This window comes from Ovis aries, chromosome 20, assembly GCF_016772045.2.
Source record: "Ovis aries strain OAR_USU_Benz2616 breed Rambouillet chromosome 20, ARS-UI_Ramb_v3.0, whole genome shotgun sequence".
In the NCBI taxonomy this organism is placed as follows: domain Eukaryota; kingdom Metazoa; phylum Chordata; class Mammalia; order Artiodactyla; family Bovidae; genus Ovis; species Ovis aries.
This window is the reverse complement of record NC_056073.1, coordinates 17,874,403-17,899,587: the sequence shown is the minus strand read 5'-3', so window position 1 is coordinate 17,899,587 and position 25,185 is coordinate 17,874,403. Positions and strand designations below refer to the sequence as shown.

General features: G+C 37.5%; 1 protein-coding gene across 1 annotated transcript in view; it reads right to left on the bottom strand.

The window, feature by feature from the left end:
• Positions 1–6,910: 6,910 nt before the first annotated feature.
• The window catches only part of CDC5L (cell division cycle 5 like), a 44,524-nt gene continuing 26,249 nt past the window's right edge, over positions 6,911–25,185 (bottom strand). Inside the window, exons 14-16 of the mRNA XM_004018858.6 lie at positions 24,622–24,819; positions 11,732–11,944; positions 6,911–10,972 (exon numbers count right to left, since the gene is read on the bottom strand). Coding sequence (XP_004018907.1) covers positions 10,868–10,972; positions 11,732–11,944; positions 24,622–24,819 — 516 coding nt within the window. The 3' untranslated portion in view covers positions 6,911–10,867. The remainder of the gene's footprint in view (positions 10,973–11,731; positions 11,945–24,621; positions 24,820–25,185) is intronic.

Sequence of the window (25,185 nt, the reverse complement as noted above, 5' to 3'; positions counted from 1 at the left end):
TGTTTGTATCTGCAGGCTCATCACTGCTAAGGTCCCCATCTTCCCTCCAAGCTCAATTCTCCAAAGCGCCATCAAAGGAAGTTCATCCATGTAGGTTCTGCCTAACCCACCAAGCAGAGAAACAGCTCACTCCTGCCAGACCAAAGCCAAATTAAACATGGCTGCCACTCTCCTCCCCCACAATCTTATCAATCGATTCTGAACTTTGGGGGCAGATACTGGACACCTCTACAGAGGTTAACAACTTCTAGTCCAGATTTCTCAAGCAAGCAAGTCCTACACCTGGACAGGTTTTCTTCACCTCTCCTTCCTCAGGTAAAAAGTCTTAATCACAGAACTACAGTTGGCAAGCCTGACCACTTTTGTTTGAAGCTCTCTTTTGGGCTAATTGAATAACCATCACCCACATTTTTTTGTTTTCAGGTTTTTAAATGCACTTGTTCAGTTTTCGCTGTGCCGGGTCTCCATGGCTGTGCACGGACTTCTCTAGTTACAGACAGCGGGGGCTCCTCTTCATTGAGCACGGGCTTCTCGTTGCAGTGGCCTGTCTTGTTGTGGAGCGCGGGCTACAGGACATGGAGGCTTAGCTGCTCCATGGCATGTGGGATCTTCCCGGACCAGAGACTGAACCTATGTCCCCTGCATTGGCAGGCAGACTCCCAACCACTGGAACACTGGGAAAGTCCACACCCACATATTCTGAACAGTTCTACTCTCAGTCAAATATTAAGTTTCTCTGCAGTGGCTACTCTGGAAGCAGAGAGTAAATTATATGTTTGTTAGTCACTCAGTCATGTCTGACTCTTTGTGACCCCATAGACTGTAGCCTGTCAGGCTCCTCTGTCCATGGAATTCTCCAGGCAAGAATACTGAAGTGGGTTGCCATGCCCTTCTCCTGGGGGCATGAGTAAAGATTTAAATTATATGTTTAGTCTTCCAATAATCCATCACACACCTCCTAGAGGCAAGCCACATGCATGGCTTTTAAAATCTGGTCCAGCTTCTGCTTTTTAACCACTTCATTACTGCACGACAATCTTCGAGTACATTCAACCAAACATTTTCGGGGAAGCGGGGTTGGGCAGAGACGGAACATCAAGTGATATCTGGTAGAAAAGGATGACAACTGCTTTTCCATGAACTTGATTTCAAAGGGTATCAGTACAAGATATACTCCCAAGATATAGAAAGAACCTCTAGAATTATTCATGAATCAAAAAGGTAGATTCACCTCCTGCCAATGCAGGGCACATGGGTTTGACCCCTGGTTCAGGAAGATTTCACACGCTGTGGGGCAACTAAACTTGTGCACCACAGCTGAGCCGATATGTCCTACAGATCATGCTCTGCGGCAAGAGAAGCCGCCACAACGAGAAGCCAAGGCACCACAACTAGCGTAGCCCGATTTGCCGCAACTAGAGAAAGCCCGGATGTAGCAACAAAGACCCAGCACAGCCAAAATAAATAAATAAATATACATAATTTTCAAAAGGTAGATTCATGTGTTCCAATAAAATTTTATTTACAAAAACAGGTATGGGCCATAGTCTGCTTTAAAAACAAGCCTCAAAGGATTAAACTGATCTGAAAGTAAATTAACTATCTGCTAGAATAAAGGCTAAAATAAAGCAAGCAAAAGCCAACAATATAACATTCAAAATGTATGCCATCCTTTGTAGGTACTAGCCCTACAAAGAACTGGAAAAATGACCTTCTAAGAGAAAAATCATTGAGTAGAAGTTGACCCAGAAATGACAAATGATGGAATTAGCAGATAAGGACATTCTGAAAGCTATTTATAGTAAATAATTACATACAGAATGGATGGACAAGGTCCTAGTGTATAGAGCAGGAAACTATATTCAGTGTCCTGAGATAAACCATAATGGAAAGGAATATAAAAAAGAATGTATAACCGAGTCACTTTGCTGTATAGCAAAAATTAACACAACATTGTAAATCAATTATCCTTCAATAAAAAGTAATAAATTAATGATGCATCTCCCAACACACAAAAAAAGCTATTATAAATTTTCAGTGGAGTATAAGCTACAAAAACACTGACTCTCTATGTTGTACAGCTGAAACTAACATAGTAAATCAACTATACTTCAGTGAGAATCATACATATTAAAAAATTTTAAACTAAAAGCTATTATAAACATGCTCTTTATGCTAAAGAATATAAAGGAAAATACAAATACTGTGAGAGAAAGGACATAAAAAAGAACAAAATGAAACCACTAAAGACAAATGAAATATCTGAAATGAAAATTAACTGGAAAGGAATATTAATAAAGAAAAAAAAGTAGATAATGCAGGAAAAAGATCAGTGAACCTGAAAAACAGCAATAGGATTTAAACAAGAGGAAGAACAGAGAAGAAAAGAAGTAAGTTTTTAAGAACCTCAGTGACCTGTGGAGTATCAAGATGTCTGAGAGACATGCCGGCCACAACCAACACGACGGAAACTGCCCTAACTGTAAGGATAGAGAGGCTAAAGGCAAAAAGACAGGAAAAGACACACGATGGCACAGTATCAGACAAAACAGGCTCCAGGACAACGTTGCCCCATGTAAAGGACATTTCACAATGACAATTCAAGAGACAATTCAGCGAGACATAATAATCCTAAATGTGAATGCAGAAAAAAGCAAGCGAATGCAACTAAAAGGAGGCATATATGCAAGCCCACAATTATAGTTGGCGATTTTAATATATCTCTCTCAGCAACTTATAGAAGAAGTGGAGAGAAAAAACCAATTAAGGATTTAGGAAACTTGAGCTCCACCGATGAATGTGACCTAAATGGCATTTATAGAACATTACAGCCTGCAGAATACACATTATTTTCAAGTGAACAGGGAACATTCACCCAGACCATGTGGTGGGCTATAAAACAAGCTTTAATAAATCTAAAAGGATTGAAATCATTCAGAGTATGTTCTCAAACCACAATGGAATTAAATTATAAATCAATAACAAAAGAATTAGAACAGTGCTTAGCAGCAGAAATATAATGCAAGCCACACATGTAATTTTAAATTTTCTACTAGCCACATTTTAAAAAGTAAAAACAGGTGGACTCAATTCTAATAATGTTTTATTTAACCCACTCTATCAAAAATATTCTCATTTCAACATGTAAGCAATATTTAAAAGTTGAGATAGTTTATATTTTTTCCATACTAAGTGTTCAAAATCCAGTAAGTTACTTAGAGCACAGCTCGATTTAAACCAGGCACATCTCAAATGCTCAACGGTCACATTTAGCTAGTGGCTACCATGCTAGACAGCACAACTCTACACGGTAGGTTAACAAATATATTAGAGCTGGTATTATAATTTTTTAAAGATTTTGTTTAATGTGGACCATTTTTAAAGTCTTCATGGAATTTGTTACAGTATTGTTTCTGTTTTATGTTTTGGTTTTTTGGCCATCAAGCATGTAGAATCTTAGCTCCCCGACCAGGGATCAAACCTGTACCCTCTACACTGGAAGGGCAAGTCTTAACCACTGGACCACCAGGGAAGACCCAAGGCTGGTAGTTTTAATACCCATGTACAATAAGTTACTGTCCATGGCATTCTCCAGGCAAGAATACCTGAGTGGATTGCCATGCCCTCCTCCAGAGGATCTTCCCAACCCAGGGCTTGAAATCTCTTATGTCTTTCCTGGATTGGCAGGCGGGTTCTTTACCACTAGCACCACCTGGGAAGCCCCATAATAAGTTATTGTACTCCTCCCCTACTCCTCCATACCCAAAGGAAAAAAATCTTGCCTTGAAACAGACTTTTGAAACATTTCAGTTCAGTTCAGTCGCTCAGTTGTGTCCGACTCTTTGCAACCCCATGAATCACAGCATGCCAGGCCTCCCTGTCCATCATCAACTCCTGGAGTTCACTCAGACTCTAGTCCATCGAGTCAGTGATGCCATCCAGCCATCTCATCCTCTGTCATCCCCTTCTCCTCCTGCCCTCAATCCGTCCCAGCATCAGGGTCTTTTCCAATGAGTCAACTCTTCGCATGAGGTGTATTGGAGTTTCAGTTTTAGCATCAGTCCTTCCAATGAACACTCAGGACTGATCTCCTTTAGGATGGACTGGCTGGATCTCCTTGCAGTACAAGGGACTCTCAAGAGTCTTCTCCAACGGCACAGTTCAAAAGCATCAATTGTTTGGCATTTAGGCCTATCTTAAAAAATATTAACACATCAATCATTGAGGTTGCCAATTTGTCTTTAAACTTTTACTCTCTTACTCACCCACTACCCCAGAGTGGGCAAAACACCTCCCAATTTCAGCCGTCAATCTCAGATCGATCCACCACTCATTCCTTGAATACCTGTTGGCTACTCTGGGGTTCTCCTGTTCTTAGGTCTGTCAGATGCCCCACTGCCTCCCTTTTATTTTCCCTGCACAGACACAAAAGCAAACATGTCATTTGCCTCCTGGTGGTTTATCTCCACCCACTCATATTCTGGAGTCCATTGGGATAGCTTGTCATCTAGTCATTTTGAAAGTGTTTTTCAGAGGCTTGGGGCTGCTACATTTTTATGTGGAGAGTAAAACAATTCAAAAATATAAAAAATAATCCACCATTCCAGAATATGATATTCTAAACATATGCATCTATTACTGATAAAACCAAAAATTTTAAGGATATTGTCTGAACTCCTCTCTTGGCTTCATTTCCGGGTGCAAATGTAGAGTTCAGTTCAGTCATGTCCAATTCTTTGTGACCCCACAGACTGCAGCACGCCAGGCCTCCCTGTCCATCACCAACTCCCGGAGTTCAAACTCACGTCCATCGAGTCAGTGATGCCATCCAACCATCTCATCCTCTGTTGTCCCTTTCTCCTCCTGCGTTCAATCCTTCCCAGGATCAAGGTCTTTATCAACGAGTCAGTTCTTCACATCAGGTGGCCAAAGTACTGGAGCTTCAGCTTCAGCATCAGTCCTTGTAATGAATTTTCAGGACTGATTTCCTTTAGGACTGACTGATTTGATCTCCTTGGACTCTCAAGTCTTCTCCAACACCACAGTTAAAAAGCATCAATTCTTCAGCACTCAGCTTTATGGTCCAACTCTCACATCCATATATGACTATGCGAAAAACCATAGCTTTGACTAGATGAACCTTTGTTGGCAAAGTAATGTCTCTGCTTTTTAATAGGCTGTCTAGGTTTGCAAATGAGGAGTAGAGAGGACAAAAAAGAATGCAGAAGTGAAGAAGGAAGTAGGACTCAAGGTAACACTTTGAACAAATGCCCTAAACGCAAGGGGCCAGACAGAGATGAAAATCTTGGATTCAAGTCTAAAGATTACCTATCAGGGACAAGATGAAATAAAATAGCTCTGACTAGTGAAATAGTACACATACACTGGAGATTCCCCAGAGATATAAACGTGTTGTGAATGGAATTAAAAGTGGTTCAGACAACAGCTTCACTCTTTACTCGGCTGCTAAGATAAATACAGGCTTGAGTAGAAAAGCCTGGAAAACAATGGGCTATTGAGCCAGCTCCAAATCCACGCTTTTGCACTGTGTGTGATACCAAGTTGTGGCCTATAAACATTCCTCCTTCAGCGGCGACACATTAGCACTGTCAGCAGAAGGCACTGGCGGGAGCTCTAAGTGCAAGTGGCTTCACCCCGGTTCTGCTGCTTTTCCTCCTTGTTCCTCACACATCATTGTCAGCATGTGGCTTTCTTGCCAGCAGGAGGCTTCTTGGCCAGTGGCACACACTCTCCAGAATTCAGCCAGCCACTAGAGGCGGCCTCCCTCCAATCATCACAGGCATCCCAGCAAGTGACTTCCTACCGAGTTTCCCCAACACCCTGCCTGCCATTTTAAACTGTGGCAACTTCAAGCAAATTTCTCCACCCAGTGAGCCACACCACACTGTCTTCAATGAGATATGAATCTCAGCTTTGGGGGAGGTGGGAAAGGGCTCTTTCAAAAGTTTGTTCCTTCCTCGGGGGCTCTCTCAGTCTACAAGTAGTGGCTGCTCCCTACATCTGTTATTCAGGTATTCTTTAGAGATATCAGCCCCTCTTAGTGGGTAATCCCGTTAGCTGTGCTGCAGACTGTGTTCAGTCGTGTCAACTCTTTGCAACCCCTTGGACTGGAGCCTGCTGGGTTTCTCCATCCATGGGACATTCTAGGCAAAATTACTGAAGTGGACAGCCATTTCCTCCTCCAAGGGATCTTCTCAACCCAGGGATTGAACCCATGTCTCCTGCATTGGCAAGTGGATTCTTCACCACTGAGCCACCTGTAGTTAGTAATTCTTCATATTGAATGTTCCCGGTTCAAATTACTGGTATTTCCTTCTTCTGAATGATCCTGCACCTTAAATGATAACACATTCATCGGTAAAATTTACAAGAGGACGTAAATTCTTTTTCTCTTTTTTCTTTTTGAGGATATATATTTTTTAAATTGCTAAGAAAATTAAAACCAGGAAATTACAGTTCATTTAGGAAATTAAAGGCATCAGTGAGAAAGCACAAAATAGGATCACAGAACACCGAAGTCAGTAATTAACATAAAGGCAAATGGATTAGATTCCCTATTAAAATGCAGAGACTCTCCAAATGAGTTCAAATATAAAATCCAGTAAGACACGTTGTTTAAGACACAACTAGAAATTATATGCAAGCTAAATATAAGAGGTTTATCAAGCAAATAGAAACAGAGAACAAATATTCTAATATCAAAGAAAGTAAAACTTGAGGCAAAAAGCTTAAGCAGGACACAAAGAATAACATTAGTAAGTCTTCCTTATAAATTGTACCTAACAGACACAGGTATTTATATACTAAGTAACAGTATCAAAATACACAAAGCAAAAGCTAGACAAGATGGAACAGAGAAATAACTATAATAGGAGACTCTAAGACAATATTATTATTCTATGGTGGTTTATTAAAAAAATAAGAAAATGAAAATTGGATTAAAGTAGTTGAACAGATACACATTCACCTCTGTCACACACAAATTGAATAAACTTTCATTCAAGACACCCACAGAACACTCTTCAAAAATGCTAGGCCCCCAAACCTCAACAAATTCTTTAAAAAAGAAACCAAATAAGCCATATTTACTGTCAAGGTAAATATTCTACAAGTAGCAAAAAAAATATGTTTTTTTAAAAGGCAAATCACACAGAAATTTTAAAATATTCTTAGCTATTAAACCAAAACACAAAGATAAACTACTTAGAAAACAAGACACGTTATTATAGCTGGGATGTGAACATACTTGAAGTTGGAGGTAAGGAAAAGCCTTGAACATATTCAACTGTATATAAACAAAAGAGTACCAGACTTAAAAAGCTACAGGGAAAAAAAATCTAGAGCAAACAAAGGAAATAATAAACACAAAATGAGAAAGTAATACATTTTAAAACAAAGTCATAATTGATAAACAAATCCAGTTTTCTTTTTTAAGAGAAAAGAGACACCTTTAGAAAGTCTAATCAAGGAAAAGAAAATGGTAGAACTAAGAAAAGATAAATTTCTTACAAGTATCAAGTTTAATAGAAGAGACTTTTTTATTCTCTATTAAAAGTATTGAATGTGTTAAATTTCAACAAAATAAAAAGTTTTCTGGGAAAGTATAAAATACTTAAATTTAGTAGATTAATAAATGCAAAAGAAATACATTTTAAAACAAAAAATTTTTTTTAATTTAAAAACATACTAATAGCCACAAAAGAAACTGGAGTTATCAAGAATTTATTTCCTAAAAAAAGTCTGAACTCAAAAGTTTTATAAGCACAGTCCTTCAATTTTTCATGAAACAAATCACTCTCATGCTATAATGTAATGGCTTAACATACAGTAAAATATATACAGGTATCCTATTCACTTTATAGAGCTAGCAAAATGCCTAACTCAAAACCTAGACACTAGCCCAAAAGCCCAAACTCTCATGTAAAAAGGCAATTTTCCTAAATAAAAATTAGCCAATCAAATTCTATAGTAGTAATAGGGCAGTCCACATTTTAGAAGAAATGGATTCTGAAGGACATCCCATATTTCAAAACTAGTCTTCCCAGGGAAACTAATGTAAAGATAGAGGATGCATGATCGGAGAGTGTAAGTCTACAATCACTGTAGTGTACTTTTTTTTCTTTGAGACTGCTTTTTCTTATCTCACCATTATTTCTGATATTTCAAAGAGGGCTCTCACTCATAGGGGTGGTATCTTTTGGGTCTTCATCACTTTAATTTCTGTCCCAAAGTTACTGAAATGTGAACATGCTTTTGATCACTAGTTTTACCACCACCACCGAATGATCGCATGTTTAAGAGAATACAATAGAAGTGCATGTTAAACAGCCACCCAACATGGCCCCCAGAGGGTGCTGGTAAAGAATCCCAGGCATTACGGGACACTGACAAAGACCACGGCACGTCTGCTTACGATGAGCAGCTAAAGCTGCACTGCTAAGGGCCAAAGCCACGAGCAGCTGACAGAGCTGAACTGCCGGCTTCGAAATGATGCAATTCTTGGTCATTTTTTAGGGTACAAGTATGTGCATTACTTCAAATTTTGAGAACAAAGTAACTATTAATATTATTTGATCAGTTATTTTTAAACCACGTAACTCAAGCTCACATAAGTAAACTAATCTTTAAAAAAAAAAATCTTCTTTACTTCACTAATTTCAGGAGTTCAAAGATGGTTAGAAAATCTATCAAAGCATCATCAACAAATCAAATAGAAAAAAAAAAAACTAAACTGTATGATCATTTTGAGAGATACCCAAAATGTGTATTTGACAAAATTTCAGAGCTATTTCTAATTCTTTAAAATCTAAAAAGAGGATATTTCCTTTCTAAAGAAAATAATATCTGACTCAAAACAGCCAACCTAAAGGTAAAATACCATGGACATACCTATTAAAACCAGAAATATAATAAGAATGTCTACCACCATCATCATCATGATTATTGAAAATTTCAGCCACCAAAACATGCAATAAAAATTAGAACTATTAGAAAAAACATTATCATTATCCATAGAGGATGTCAAAATATTTCCTAAAAAAAATGTGCAGTTACTAAAAAAAGTACTAGAATATGAGGTGACTAAAAAAGTCAAAAAAGTGACTAGATATGAGGAAAATACAAATATATTTATAAAGACTACAGAATCACTACTGCTCAGATTCTTCCAACCTATCTCCATCAGGACTGGCTCCACCCTCGTTTGAGTCCCTGGATTACTGCACCAGGCTCCTATATTTAACCAGCTTCCTTACCTCCAGCCTGGTGAGACATACCGTATATCCACAGAATAAATCTGACTGTGTCATTCCTTTGTATAGAATCTTCTCCTAGCTTCTCATCACAGAGTAAGATCCAAGTTCCTTACCACTGCCTCCTGAGTGGCCCTATCCAGCCAGGTATCCCATACAAATGCCATTGTTAACACTCAAGTCACACTGTCTTCCTTACTGCTCCTCAAATACACCAAAGGCGCTTTGTGCTGGTGCTTCACTCTGCTGGTATTGCGCTTCCCTGGAACCTCACAAAGATGGCTCCTTTTAAGATGCCAAATACAGCTAATTTGATCTTCCTAGAGTAGCCACTCAGTCACTATGTCCCGTCACCCTATTTTAACTCTCGCCATTGAATCTAAAGTTCATGATTTGATACTGCCCGTTTGGTACTTATTGCCATTAACATCACCTCTGTGAGAGCAAGAAGTTTGTCTTAATAACATGTCATCTCTAAAACTTAAATAAGTCCTGGTGTGTACGAAGTCATTCTTCTTCCCTGAATTTTCACTGTCAGTCATTCTCAATAGACTATAAACTCCACAAAACCCGAAGGCTGTCTATTTTAGTCACTGTTGTGTCTCCAGGACTGACACTGGCTAGACAGCTAACAACATCTGATGAATGAATGAATAAATGAATGAATCCTTCATCTGCTCCCTTTAATCCCTAGCAGTCTAAGATTAAGCAAACTTTTTTGGTGAGTCCAAGATATCACTGGCTTATTTTGAACTTGTAGCCAAATAATGATTTCATATGAATTATTATAGTTAGATCTTTCTACCTCTACACACTCCCCAAATTCTACACTTGTGTGATTAACTTGTTAAACACTGAGCTTTAATAAAATTTGACAGCATGGTTGGAATTAATCTTTAAAATGCCTTTGTCAAAAAACTATTTACAAGACAATAACAAGTCAAGAAAAATTAAACCTTTTGAGTCCTAATCTAGTCCTATCTGTATAAGTAGCTGGGCAGAGAAGAGACCTGCCGATAGTTATACTGGGGGGAAAAAAAACAAAACTGAGGTATTAAAAAGTTAACCTTTCTTGTCAGTGTATAGAGAAATGATCATCCGATGCAAAAATGGTAAAAACTAACAAAGCCACAAAAGGATTGCCTCTTAAGGATTTACATTAAGATACTGGATTGCCATTTTTATTATCCAAAAGTTACTCATTAATTATGACACACAGTATGTATCTGCTGGTTTGTGGGCACTCTAAGTATCTATTTCAAACAAAAGGCTACATTCTCAATTTTTTATATTTTGTTTTTATTCAAGAGTTTACTCACAGGCAGCACTTTAAAATCAGGCTTTTAAAATTAAAGGCCAAAACTAAAAAAATCTGCAAATAAGACACTGCTAAAAGAATGATCGTCTTAATAATTTAAACCCTAAAATGTCCTGTGGAGTTAAAGTCTTTACACATAAATGCGTAAGATTGGTATCATTGAAAATAATCGAAAAACCACAGATGGTGGGCAAATTTGTCAATGAAGATAAACAGCAGTTTCAGCCTTCCAGGGTCTGAACACCAGCAATTAATTCAGCTTGTGAGAGAATATGCTTCAGAATTTGGCCTTTAAAGTCTCTTTCTCCAACAGCAAATCAGCATATCTATGCTGAAGTTCCTTTTCTCTTTCCTGCTGTCGCTGAACATCTTCTTTTAGACACTTAAAGAAATAAAAACATTAATTATTTCACAGGTAAGCACACTAAAAATTAAAAATATCTTATGGTACTTTAGAATCTTACAAACAGCTGAGTTAGGTCAACACTCTCAAGAGTTAAGTATTCCCCTAAGAGAAATAAAAATAGCAACTACTTTTGCTATAAGACCGGTGCTGTGGCCACTCTTTGATTTGGTCATACATGTACGAGCATTTGTAAAATCTCTGCTATCTCAAATAAATAAGCCATCACTGTCCTATGAACACCCACCATGCACTTAAATAAGCCCTGGCTGCCATTTATCTGGGCATGGACTTTTCACACACATTTGGCAAATAAAGTTAAACCAAATCTGGCCAAAGGAATTTGATGCTCTGGGATGACTAGCTATATTATATTTTCAGCTTTCTAAATTACAAAACAAAAAGACATCGGTTTAATTACCTCAGAGAGCTGTATGAATGGGATGCAATTAAATTTCAGGGGGGAAATCATAGGGTTATGTATTCTATTTCACAGTGTATCTACATGGAAAACAAAAAATTAGTAAAGGAAAAGTCTCTGTATCCACAATGGCCTGGCCTATCCATCTACACACAGGCCATTCTAGATAAGAAAGTCAAAAATTTTAGGCTTTCATTGAAAAAAAGCCAGACAATGTCAAATGCAAACAACAGCCTGCACAGGTAAGCAAAAGAGGGAAACCCTAACTATTCTTCAGAGTTCTCTTTCTAAGCAGGGCTGCAAGGCAATTATGGTACCTCTAGCCTCCGGGGAATAGCAGAATCTTCATGTTTCTTGAGTTCTTCAAAAGTGCGTAACTCCAAGTAAGCCTGCTCAATCTGGTCCCATAAGTCATTCAGCTGTTTCATGAGCCCCATCGCACGAGACTGGTAACCCCCAAGCAAGATTTTCATCTTCTTTTCCATCTTCGCGGCTCGCTTGGCTTCTGTCGTCATGTGACCCCTGTTTATCTGGGGGCCAGGGAGAGATCAATCACATCATGAGAAAAGCATTCTCAATAATAGGGCAAAAAAGGCACAATTGCTCGCCTCAAAGCATAAGTACAGCAGATGCAATCCCCATCTTATCATCTATGACATTTTTCACACAACCAGAGCAAAGCCACCTGGCCTTCCCAGGAGCCTGGAGGGCTACAGTCCATACAGTTGCAAAGAGTCAGACAGGACTGAAGCAACTTAGCATGCTCACAGAGCAAAGAATCATAAAATCTATATGGAACCATATATGCCAGACCCAGAATGCCAAAGCAATCCTGAGGATAAAGAACAAAGCAGGAGGCATAACCCTCTCAGACTTCGGACAATATTAGAAAGCTACAATAACCAAAACAGTATTGGTATTGGCACAAAAACACACAAATGGATCAATGAAACAGAACAGAGAGCCCAGAAACAAACCCATATGCCTACAATTAATCGTCGACAAAGCTGGCAAGAATATGCAATAAGGCAAAGGCAGTTGCTTTAGCAAGCGGTCTTGGGAAAGTTGGACAGCCACAAGTAAGTCAGCCATAAGTACGTTTTCTGAGTGAAGTCAGAAAACACCCTCATGCCTTATACAAAAATAAGCTCAAAATAGCTTAAAAGACTTAAAGATAAGACATGATACCATAAAACTCCTAGAAGAGAACACAGGTAAAACATTCTCTGACATAAATCATACCAATGTTTTCTTAGGTCAGTCTCCCAAGGCAATAGAGACAAAAGCAAAAATAAGCAAATGGGACCAAATCAAACTTTTAAGCCTTTAGAGCATAAGAAACCATAAGCAAAATGAAAAGACAAACTAAGAACTGGGAGAAAATATTTGCAAATGATATAACTGTCAAGGGCTTAATTTCCAAAATATGCAAGCAGCTCACATAACTTAATAGCAAAATAAAATAAAAAATTAAAAAATGAGCAGAAGACCCAAATAGACTCCAAAACAGACTTACAGGTGGCTAAGAGGCACATAAAAACACTCATCATCACTAATCATTAAAGAAATGCAAATCAAACCTACAATGAGGTACCAGCTGGTCAAAACGGCCATCACTAAAATGTCTACGAACAACATGCTGAAGAGCGTGCAGAGAAAGAGAACCCTCCTCCTACACTGTTCATGGGAATGTAAACTGATGCAGCACTATGGAAAACAGCATGAAGGTTCTTCAAAAAACTAAAAACAGAGCCGCCATATGATCTAGAAACCCACTCCTGGGCATACATTGTGACAAAATCCTAACTCAAAAAGCTACACACACCCTTACGTTCACAGCAGCACAATTCACAATAACCAAGACATGGGAGCAACCTAAATGTCCACTGACACATCAACAGATAAAGAAGATATCGTATATCTGTATCTATATATACACACACACACACACGATCCAATACCACTCAGCCACTAAAAAGAGTGAAGTAATGCCATCTGCAGCAACACGCATGGACCTAGTGATTATCACAGTGAGCAATGTTAAGTCTGAAGGATAAAGACAGATACCATATGATACCACTTTTATGTGAAATCTAAAATATGACACAAATGAACTTACCTATGAAACAGAAACAGACTCACAGACATAGAGAACAGACTTGTGGTTGCCAAGGGGGAGGGGGTAGGAGAAGGATGGACTGGGAGTTTGGGGTTAGCAGATACAAAATATTATGTATAGAAGGGACAAATAACAAGATCATACTCTATAGCATAGGGAGCTATATTTAATATCCTGTAATAAACCACAATGGAAAAGGAAAAAAAAGAGTACATTATTCTTATACTTCAACTACCATAATACAAAATTAGGCTTAAGAAGGGTTTCTCTTACACTTGAACAGTTTTACAGTTTAGTCCCAAATAAGTTATTCATAATAACTTCACCCATGATCCAAACTCAAAGCAGGCTTGAATTTCACAGTATGGGGAAAACTAATTTCTACCTCCAAAAATAACTCCTGCTATCATTAATCCTGGGGCTGGCAGTTTTGGGGGCTGGCAGCGATATATCTTCACCATCCGTATCTCAAAAATGCACTTCTATATATTATACATCAAGCACATTTAAAATAACTTAATAATACTCAATTAATATACCACAGCTATGATCAAAACAATCCCCTCAAAAGTACAAAATTACTAGATTATTTTTATAAAGTTATATTCGTAAACTTGGCATAAAACCTATAAAGGAGAGAATATCACATTAGGCAACAACAACAAAAATGTTTTTAACTTTTGAGGAGCAAAAAGACTCCATAAAATTAAGAGAAATAACAATTTTCCTATTAAATATGTACACTGAGCACAAGTGGGTTGCCTCTCAGATGATCCTAAAATTAGGTGAAAAAAATTTTAAATGTATAGATTCAAAAAGAACTGGAGAGGGACACTTAGGAGAAGGTTTCAACAAAATTCTAGAGCTGCTACAGAGAAAGCCTCAGTTTAGAGGGTACAAGGAAAAGTTGAGAGGCAGCAGGCTGTGATGCAGAATTCCATCAGTACAACGCCTTCTCTGGGTATACATTCTACATCCCACTTCACCATGATCTGCAAATACTTGTTTCCAACAAACAACACTTGTAATTGTGAGGTCAAAGTCTCAGGAATAATTATTAAATCTGTGTCAATTTGTGTCCGTTTTTCCCTGCAACTTCTTTCCTCTCCTACCACCCTCCAAACTGATTCCATCAAGTGACTTCTAAAAGCAATCAAAGCTAAGTAGTTTCAGGATAACATATACCCAAATGATACTCTGTAATTCATAATAATATAATTGAGAGTACCTGTAACAAGGGAGACAGTGACAATTTTTTTCTGAAATATTAAATGTGAGGGTGGAGGAGGGGTAAATAAGTAGAAATGGTACCATGGGAAAATGTTGTCAAATATACAATACTGATAAGAAAACTGTTCATAGGATGTTTCCTTAAATATTTAGAAACAATATAATCACCAAAACAAATATACAGCTTTCCATTAAACACTCACGTCAAAGCATTATGTCTGATATAAAAATAAACATGTCAATCTCAATGCTTTCTTTTTTTTTTAGAATATGTAAGAACAGTATGGCAAAACCAATACAGTATTGTAAAGTAAAATAAAGTAAAAATAAAAATAAATAAATAAATGAAATTTTAAAAAAAGAAGCAAAAAAAAAAAGAATATTTAAGAATATCAAAAAATGCCATGTTCCCCAAAATATAAAGTACACTTCTACTGGAAAAGTAATACTTCATACCTATCCATCTCCAGGTTACTTTATTGAAGCCAAAGTCAAATAAGCCCAGGGCAGAGGGGGTGGCAGGGAAGGGACATGTTGTATGGGTTCCTTAAGAACATGAGATAGATCTAAACTTAATTAACATAAAGCTCATTTAAAGCCTCCTATATTCAACATTTTTATAAAAGTTAAAATAAGCTCTTATTCCTCTGCAATGCACTTAAAGATTAAATCCATTAATAAATAATGTCCTTTATAAAAGAGCCATTTTCCTCCAATAGATAACAAATTAAAGTGAGTTCCACAGCAAAGATACATCTACTAAGAGGCAGGAAATACTCAAACAAATCAGTAGTGCCTTGGAGTGAAGTGAGTCACTCAGCTGTTTTGAGTTGATGTAGGTTATTTAACCTCTGTATTTCCATTTCTCCATCAATAAAATGGCAGTTATCACTAAAAGTTACTACATAAAGTACAGAAAAGCCCTTAGCCACCCAGTAATATCTGGCACAAAGCAAGCAGTCAACAAATGTTAGCTCTGATTATAATTATTATAGGTACTAAGAGGTTAACCATTTTGCTCTTCTCTCTAATGGACCAAGGGACTATGGATGACAATTTAAAATCTTTTAAATTTCAACTTTAATTTTAAAAATGACAGAGATCTCTTCCTGGGAATAAAGCAAGGAAAAGACAGCTATTTCTTAAATGAGCAGTCTGCCTCTTTAGGACCACCACACCAAGTAACAGGTACTGGAGTACATCTTTTTAAGCCAATGCTCTTCAACCCCAGCTAAACTTAAAAGGGGCTTCCCTGGTAGCTCAGCTGGTTAAGAATCTGCTGGCAATGCAGGAGACCCCAGTTCAATTCCTGGACCGGGAAGATCCCCTGGGGAAGGGATAGGCTACCCACTCCAGTATTCTTGGGCTTCACGGGTGGCTCAGCTGGTGAAGAAATCTACCTACAAAGCAGGAGACCTAGGTTTGATCCGTGGGTTAGGAAGATCCCCTGAAGAAGAGAAAGACTACCCACTCCAGTATTCAGGCCTGGAGAATTCCATGGACTGTATAATCCATGTGACTGCAAAGAGTCGGATATGACTGAGTGACATATGTTTGTAACTTTAAGAAGTTAACTGTAGAGTTTTTAAAATCTATCCGTGCAGAGACTCTTATTTACATGGTCTCAGACTACTGCATTTTTAAAGCCCTTAGTTTGCAGGAGGCAATCAGGATGGAGAATTCTGTTTCAGCCACTGTCATTACCAGAGCTAGGTGTCAGCTGTTTTCTCTTAACCAGGCCTACCAAAATGTTCTTATTTCCAATAATAAGTGAACTAAATCAGTAAATTAGTTGCATTAAGCTCCTGATACTATAATTCAGTGTGTTCCAACAATAGCAACATTAGACACTCTAGTCACATGTGGATTCAAATACACATTCCAAAAACCTTAACAGTAAAGAATTTCAAATTAATATATGCAGTGCTTTTTTAAAAAATTAGTCACACAAATTATCATTTTCATTGGCTAAGATAATTCAATTAGCTATACACTGCACGCCATGGAAATTCAATTTCCAATTTGGTGTAACAACATAACACTTAGGCTCAGAAAGTGTTTAATTAGTCATCAAGGCACATTTAGTATGACTTATATCTGGGAATTACTTCACCTCACACAGTTGAGTCATTTATTATTCCCAAACACCAAAGATTTTAAAACTGCAAAGCTTCCATTTAATATGAACAATTTTATTTAATTTAGCTCAAGCTTTATTAAAATCTTCAGGCTCAAATACTGTGCTAAGATTTCAAGCAAATATGGAAATAAATTTTACAAAAAATTAGAGTACAGAAAAAAAAATTAAGTCAATTAACTATATGAAAGTGTCAGTCGCGTCAGTTTGCAGCCCTATGGACTGTACCCTTCAGGCTCCTTTGTCCATGGAATTCTCCAGGCAAAAATGCTGGAGTAGGTAGCCATTCCTTTCTCCAGGGATCTTCCCAACCCAGAGATGGAACCCGGGTCTCCTGCAATGCAGGCTGATTCTTTACTGTCTGAGCCACCATAGAACCCCCAATAACTATTATGTTAGTACAAAAATATAAAGAAGAAACATATAAAGTATATGTAAATATACCTTAAATATAAAGAAAGGAATATAGCTTTTAATATTCAATTCTAGCTTATCTTACATCTGCCATCTGATCATTAAAATGTAAAGGACCATATCCACATAGTTGGTAAAATGCTTGACCTATGACTGCTCAATACATTTTAGGAGGGAAAAAAACTAACCTATGAAGTCTGGCCTTTTTCTAGCCAGTAAATCTCAAGCTTGAACCATACATGCATACATGGAACACATCTAACTTGCATCAGCCCCAGCTCCCTCACCCCACATGCATACACAGAAACAACATTAAAGTCCAACAGAGCATAAAAACTTTTTTAAAAAATAGACAGAACCAAGAAGAACCAGGCTCTGACTTAACTAGATTAATATTTTAAGCCCTTTTTAAAAATACAACTAAACGCTAGCAACTGCCCTGAAGGACAACTTATTTTCAACAAAAAAGTATTGGTTTAGGGAGCTTATACTACTTCTTACAGGTGATTTACCAAAAGTTCTTCCAAAAACTGATTTCAAACCACTGCATTTATAGTTCATTTATCAAAAGTTGTCAAAAAATGTTTTTCAAATCCTTAACTGCACTTAGAGACATACTTTAAAGTCTTCTTAAAACAACTAACAAACTTAATAACGGAATTAGGATTAAATACTTTGTTCACTTGTCACCAGACAAGCCTCCCAAATATGGTTATAATGGAAGTTTGTACTTAAATATGTATCAGCACAAAATTTCTTTTGATTTTAAATAAAGTTCACTATAACTATTAGGATTTTAAAGTAGGACAACACTGGATATAATAAAAGCTGACTACATCCAAAACAAAAGTGTAAAATTGAATTCAAGAAGAGATGAATGAAAATATATCTACATATAAATGTATAGGGGGACCAAGCTGACGAATTTCATGCATCATAATTCTGTTTTACGATATGATGTCTGGAACTTGTTTCAAATAGCGGGGAAGGGGAAATGATATGAAATAAGAGTGGCTATGAGCTGATGGCTGTCACAGCTGGGTGATAACACACTAGGACTCATTACACCAGTCTACTTTAGGGTATATTTAAAAATTCCCATAATAAAAGTTTTTTTAAATTTCAAATTCAGTGTCTACTCCAAAGGATAACTCTTTTGTTTTGTTAAGACTATACACCACAAACCATGAAACATCAATATAATGGAAACATTAAAATAGAAGTATGTCAACTGTCTCAACATGCCAAAATATACAAATGAAACGTTAAAATCCACAATTATGTAAAATTCATTTGTACGAAACAAAATGTGAGCCTTTGAGTATTATTCAAATCTCTCTCCTAAAGTTGACCCATGTCTCGTATTTCAGACATTCATCAAAATTTATAGAGCAAAAACTCAGCCACCCTCTTACTTAAGGTAAAGTTATTTCTTGGTACCTTATACCATCAAATCTAATTAAGCTAACACTAAGAGTGATAATGAGCCACTTTACCTGGTGGCTCAGCAGTAAAGAATCCACCTGCCATGCAGGAGACCTGGGTTCAATCCGTCAGGAAGATCCCCTGGAGGAGGAAATGGCAACCCACTCCAGTGTTCCTGCCTGAGAAGTCCATGGACAGAGGAACCTGGCAGACTACAGTCCATGAGGTCACAGAAGAGTCCAAACAAGGTAGTGACTACACAAGAGTGATACGACCCTGAGAGACCTGGGAGAGGATTCCTATCCACTAAAACTTACCAACTGTAAGGCACCCCCTATCTTATTTCATCTTACATTAGTTCAAGCTCTCACTTCCATGATATAAAAACTATCACCCAAATTTTACAAGTAAGAAACATCTGAGACCCAGAGAGGTTAAGTAACTTGCCCTAGGCTACACAGTCACCAAGAGATGAAGTTCTGCCATTGTGTCTACTTGAAAGCCCAACACTAGGGTACACTGCAGCTCAAGCAGATGTCCTCTCTGCCTCAGTCCATGAAATGCAAACCTGCCTGAAGAAATTCCAGCTGCGGCGCTAGATGGCTTCACGCCACCAGACAGCTCCCTGAAAAATTATTCCACACACACATAAACAAGATCCCAATTAATGAACTTGCCCATCATTCCTTCCCTGATTTAGACATTAACCTGTATATAGCTACTTGTAAAAATTTTATTTGACACTGGAGAAAAGCTTTCAATTTCCCCAGCTTATATTTTTTAATTCCGAGTTCTTTTATTCTTAACAAGCTACAAAACTATAGGAAAAACATCTCTCAGAAAAATTTTATGGGGAAAAAAAGTTTATTTTAACAACTTTTTGAGAAGCTGGGCAGAATATAACTAGAATTATTAGAGATTTCACCAAAGCTAATCTTTTGCCACAGGCTTTAAAAGAGTATAAGTGATCAGGGTTTTGTTTTTTTGAATGGTACTTATAATATTATACTAGAAAATGAATGGAGTAGTACATGGTGATCCCAATTTAGTTTTAAAGACCTTTATCCACACACTGATATGTGTGGCTGTACATATATTAAATCTTTTTCTATCATATTTAATCTTGTATATACACACCCCAAGATGTTTAATGTGATTACACTTGAATGGTAGGCTTTTCTCTTTAATTTAAAATTTTCTACAAAGTACTGGTATTATTTTTAGAAAAGACGCCTACAAATGTTTTTTTTTTAATGCATAGAAGAGAAACTGTCTAAAAAAGACTGGCCAGAGACCAATGGAAAACTGATGGTCCCCAGGAGATGAATCAGTGGAACCATAAGTGTTTCCTCGGGTCATTACAAAAGGGAGCTGTATGGGACTTATAAAAGTGTAATTGTTACTCTCAAACTCACTAAGTTTGTTAAGGTTACGAAGCTTAAGTAATTCCAAAATAAACACATTATCCTTGGGTCTCCAATACTGTCCTCAGTTAAAGTCTGTTACAGTGAGGTTCAGAAACATTAAGAGCATCCCTCACTGAAATTCTTGCTCGGGGACCCAGATAATAACCGTATACCACTGGAAAAACAGGTTTCAGAATACCTAAAATAAATATAAAGTTAATGGCAGCTCCACTTCCTAGTCAACATGATCCTATAGTAGTAAAGATGTGATTTCAACCATCGAAATGTTTGCAAACAAGAGCCCATGAGTGATACTCCTTTAATCTCTATACTGCTCATTAGCATTGTTTTAGCAGTGAGCCATCTCAATATCGATGAGATCCAGGTCCAATTAAGTGGTTATTAGTCAGCATCTATCAGTTAGCAACCATCAGACTGCCTCCCTAAAAAGCAAGCTAAAGCAATAAGGCAAAACCTTACCAAACACACTTCCAAGAACAGAAAAGTACCAATAAAGTAATGCCAAGAGCATTTTACATTTGCATAAGTTAGGAAATGAAACCCAACAACTACAAGAAACAAATTCAACTCAATGCTGAGGAATAATGAAAGCAACACCGTTGTTATCACAGGAGATCTCTGGTCTAGCTTCCAGGTTGCCGCTAGAAACAACCAAGAAATCTGTTAATGCCTTTAAGGCTGATGGCAGAGAGGAGAACTTGAGAACTGAGACTGTTCCAAGTACTGAGGACTTCTCGCCTGTCACCGCACACCACCCCACATACCCGCTCCCACCCACACAAAAGCCTAAGTGTAAACCTGCTGAGATACAACAACATACCATCCCTCCACCCTCAACTGCACACCAGCTTAATCCTTACCCTAGGTTCTAAGGGAAGTTTTATCTTATGTAAAAATAAATGACGATCACTGAGAAAACAGGATCCATTGTGCAGCTAATTTTGCTGAAATACAACCATCCGGGAAAGTCAGGGGTCCCCAAACGAGTTCTACAAACACAATGAGACGGATTTTAAATGTGTTATCTGTGTTCTTTAAGTTACTTTATTTCCAAGAAGTCAATGTCACATAGTATTTCTTGACTAAATTGGCTGTGCCAGTAAAATACAGGGAGAAGTATTACTTCTGGACCTAGTTTCCACCTCTAAGGAAAGCCTTTCCATTTTTACAGCTAACATGACAAAATCGACTTTTCAGCCAAACTTCCTCAACACAGCAGTTTAGATACAATTTCAAATACTATTAAATTTAATGGCAGGCCTAAATTCAGACTTCTCATTTCACTTTTGCACCTACTGGAAATTATTTCACTCAAAATAATTACGTCTTCAGACGATTTCTTATTTCCACTTAAAGTGGAAACAAATTAGAACACTTCAAATTCTATTTGCACTTCCCAAATACAGTAATGACTCATTTATCTGGCATCATCGGAAAATAAGGTTCTCCACGTTAAGTGTTTTCCAGATAAATGAAGTCTAGAGGAGCAGAAAGCTCATCCGCCTGGTTCCCTGCTGTATCCCCAGGGCCTAGAGCAGGGGCTGGCACACAGCAGATGCTCAGTAACACACACGGAATGCGTGATTAAATAAAGGCCTAAAGTTCTTTTACTTTCAACCGTTTGATGAAAATTCTTCTACACTGGCCACCCTTCTTTCTCTGTTTTATAGAAACATGACACTGAACAGAAATTAGAGTTCTCTTTTAACTGGAGTATCCCCATGAACAGCAAACATGCTACTCCTACCGAATACACTTATAATGCCCCAGAAGCTATTCAAATAACATGGCCTTTTGCCACCATATTTAAATGGCCTTACCATGCTGTGTTTTCATAACTTTCCTTTTCTGATATTAGCTGTCATTTTTGCTTGCAGGTGCTGCCATATTTTACACACAGATGTCTGGTAAAGTTCCAAAATTAATTCCATCTCCTAAGCAGAATAAACTATGTGGACTTGGTTAGTCTTTCCCACTTGCTTCTGACCTGTGACTATCTTCTGATTCTATTTATTTAACGGACTCCTTGTACCAGCCAAAACATTCTACATAAAATCTGAGATGGTTCTAACTAGTTTTAAATGAGAATCTTAAGGATTTTAATTTAAGTTCTAAGTTTCAAATACTAATCATGAGTAATGGCTTGAAGACTAGCTCCAATATAAACCTCAGGGCATATTTTTTTAATCCATATAGGAGACACCAAGCATGACAAAGCTGGATTTCATCTTGCTTGATACGGAGTGAGAGGGTCCTAATTTAGATTCACTGTTCCAGAGTTCATGGCAGCAGAACTCAAGCCCACTGGCAGTCATGTACTGTGCTCAGCACAGCCAGGCACATCTCCCTGAACCGAAGAGTGGAAGGATAATTTAAGCACAGCCTTAAGTTTATATAATACAACTAGAGTTCCTTCCCCACAACAAACTTTGAATAATGTTTATAATTTAGCAATCAACTAAAATGATGAAAGAATTACCACAATTGAAATAAAATATTTATGTATTTCAAATCAGGAGAACTGTGTCTTCAAAAACTAAAATAAGCTAAGACAAATCTAGTTCTGAATTAGGGATGGATACAAATAAAATGGGGGATTTGTTTATTTGTGTTTTTGAGTCTCTTTTCTTCTTTTTAAAGACTTAATGAACTTTCATTTGAAATAAGCAGAGTTTACTAAATTAAAGGATTTGATTACGTGTTCTTTAAAAGTAACTAGCTGAGTAAACATTAAAGCAAGTTATCCAGGAGTCAAGAAAAGAAAAATTACTTCAGACTGTTTTATGAATATTCTTCCAAAATCACCAATCCTTCAGCAAAAATAGTTCAACGGAAGATTTCGGTTCCTGGTACTGAACTGAACAAAGAGAACCACATGTTTCTAATGGTTGCTCATAAACGACCCAAATAAATCTCCAAAAGAACAGCAGTGGTTCTCTCTGTATTTTTCCCTTCAAAACTCACAAGACCAATTCAACATAGAAATAAAAATTACTGTACTTTATGGCACCACTCACTTTGTGACACATTTATTTGCTGTCATGAAAGTTAGTGCCTCAACAAAGTAAATGAGATTTGGGGGAAAAACTTTTTTTTATATTTTAAACAGCACAAAATGTCCTTACCATTTGAGCAATAGAGTTTGCCCACCTCAAATGAGATTTTCAAACCAAGTGAGAGACCTAAGCATTTATATATAAAGGTTACAAGGAAGCTTTCCAAATAGCTTTCCAATCAATTATGATGCTGACCTTAGAACAGAATTACACTGCTAACTACCACTTATCAGAAACAAAGCCTACACAACAGAAAATATAACTTAAATTTAACCACTGATGTTCTTTTTACTTTCCCTGACTTTGTGAATTAAAACACGGAGCAACAGCACACCCTGCTGGAAGTCAGTAACACAGCTAGAGTAACCAGTAGCAACGGACTGGTAAAATTTCACCCAAGATGAAAATCACTTCAGGAAGAAACTCTGATTTCCCACCAAATGATAAAAGAAGTTCACAAGCATTACCATTAGGTGCCTAGACATATGACCTTAAAGGTAAAATTAAAAATTAACTGAAGTTTACTGCTTTTTCCAGCCCATTTCCCTAGCTTCACACAGCCCCAACCACTCCAAATGACTTCACTATTTTTTATTTTAACCCTAAATAAAATATATTCAAATCTACCTTCTGCAAAGAGAAATTGGTAATCACATAAGAGGAACTTGAAGCCACTTTCTGCACGTGACTGCCTGAAGCACCTCTTTCTACTTCCCATCCCAAGATATCTTGGCCTCAGAAACATCCCTGAAGACCACTATTAAGAATTCACAAGGCAGCCTAGCAGTCCATGAACCACAATTTACATACCACTGGCAAAATTCCTACACAGATTCTGGAATTCAAAACATGCAGACTATATTAAGAAACCACATGCTATGAAATTCCCATCGAGTACCTTTCAACATTTTCACAGACGTGAAAAATCATGGAAGCCACTGTCTAGGTAATCCAGCTCAGCGCTCTCCCTGTCACAAACTCACAAGAATCAGAGAGTGAGCAGAAAGGTACTTATGTTTTTTAAGTGTGCCCTCTTGGTTACAGAAAGAAAGCTCCCTGGTACACTGATCTCCCTCCTTAGAGAAAACTGCTATTTCAGCACTCATCTACACTGGTCTGAGTGACCAGTATTCACTTTTTGGCTCCTTGCTCCCACATGTAAAAGGTTCTGACTGACCTGTGGTCAACTTAGAGCTCTCTTTATCACAAAGCCCAGCCATTCTGAAAAACCAATGCAGATCAAACACTTCAGTGCAGTGCAGTTTTTTCTCAAGAAATTCAAAAACAATTCCATCTATTTTTCTCAAGTTGTATGAGTTTCATTCATCAGAGATATGAGTTTGATTCATCATTTCAATCAAAGTACACATTTAAGGTTAAATATTAAAAAGATACCAACCTCAAGCCTCTTTTCCAGCGACTCAATTCTGTCTTTTTTGCTAGCAAGGTTGGCCCGGGTGTAGCGGCTCTGCCCAGGAAGATACAAAACTTGACTGTAGCACTCTTCCCACACCTGGTTATAAGCTTCACTTGAGAGTTCTCCATGGCTCATACCTTGTTTGACCACTTCCATCTCCTGTACCAGAACATCCTGAGCCTGTTCACAATAATAATTTCAGTAAGCTTGAGTACTAGAGACACCTGCCATCAATAGAAAGTTTTAAAAGACTCCTTTCCCTCCCTGAGCAAAAGCAATGAGCTTTGGTTGACTGTTTTTTGGAAGGGGGTTATAAATATCTAAGTGAAACAAATTAAGAAGTCTAGAAATCAATGCAAACTGATCTGAAGAGTCAGGCATCCATGTATTACCCCCAATAATATAAACATTCTTCGCCTTCACTCATTAAAACAGCAGCTCCCATTTCTCAGGTGCCGGGAACAGGACTGAAAAGTTTTACCTGTTTTATCTCCAAACAGCATACCACTCTTACAAAGCAGTCAACAGTAACCTCACTAAAGTTCA